At 41.2% G+C, this 473-nt stretch overlaps 1 protein-coding gene across 1 annotated transcript in view; it reads left to right on the forward strand.

Annotated features, from left to right (window-relative positions):
- The window catches only part of LOC119585669, a 2,077-nt gene extending 1,604 nt beyond the window's left edge, over window positions 1-473 (forward strand). The window contains exon 3 of the mRNA XM_037934345.1: window positions 117-473. Coding sequence (XP_037790273.1) covers window positions 117-207 — 91 coding nt within the window. The 3' untranslated portion in view covers window positions 208-473. The remainder of the gene's footprint in view (window positions 1-116) is intronic.

Below are 473 nucleotides of genomic sequence, written 5' to 3' on the forward strand. Positions count from 1 at the left end.
AAAAAGTTTGACAGCTAAAGTAAAAAAAAGGGGGGAGGGGATATCAACACCTAAGCTAGAGCTAATTAATTATTGAATAAGACAATAATAACCGTCCCCGTCCTACCCGCTCCTAGGTCCGGCTGCCACAACGGATACCGCTATGACCTGGAAACGTACACCTGCCGACCCCCGACTGAGGTCAGCTGTCCTTATCCAGGAATTTAAGTGAACAGACCGGAGGAAGAAAAAGAGAGCGAGAAAAGGAGTGATAAGAGACAGGGGAGAAAGTGATTGTGAGAGTGATATAACGTAAAAAAAAAAAGAAGAAGTTAGAAACGCATTATGTTTTGGGTTTTTATCGTGTTTTCCCTCTTTCTTTCTCTTTTTATTCAAAGCTGGACATGTCTACGCTATAATTGCCTCAGTTTATAGTGGTTGTTTTAAATGTACGTCAACTCTTAATGCAGATCGTCCCCGTATGTATTTTCATG

This window comes from Penaeus monodon, chromosome 20 (genome assembly GCF_015228065.2).
Source record: "Penaeus monodon isolate SGIC_2016 chromosome 20, NSTDA_Pmon_1, whole genome shotgun sequence".
Taxonomy (NCBI): domain Eukaryota; kingdom Metazoa; phylum Arthropoda; class Malacostraca; order Decapoda; family Penaeidae; genus Penaeus; species Penaeus monodon.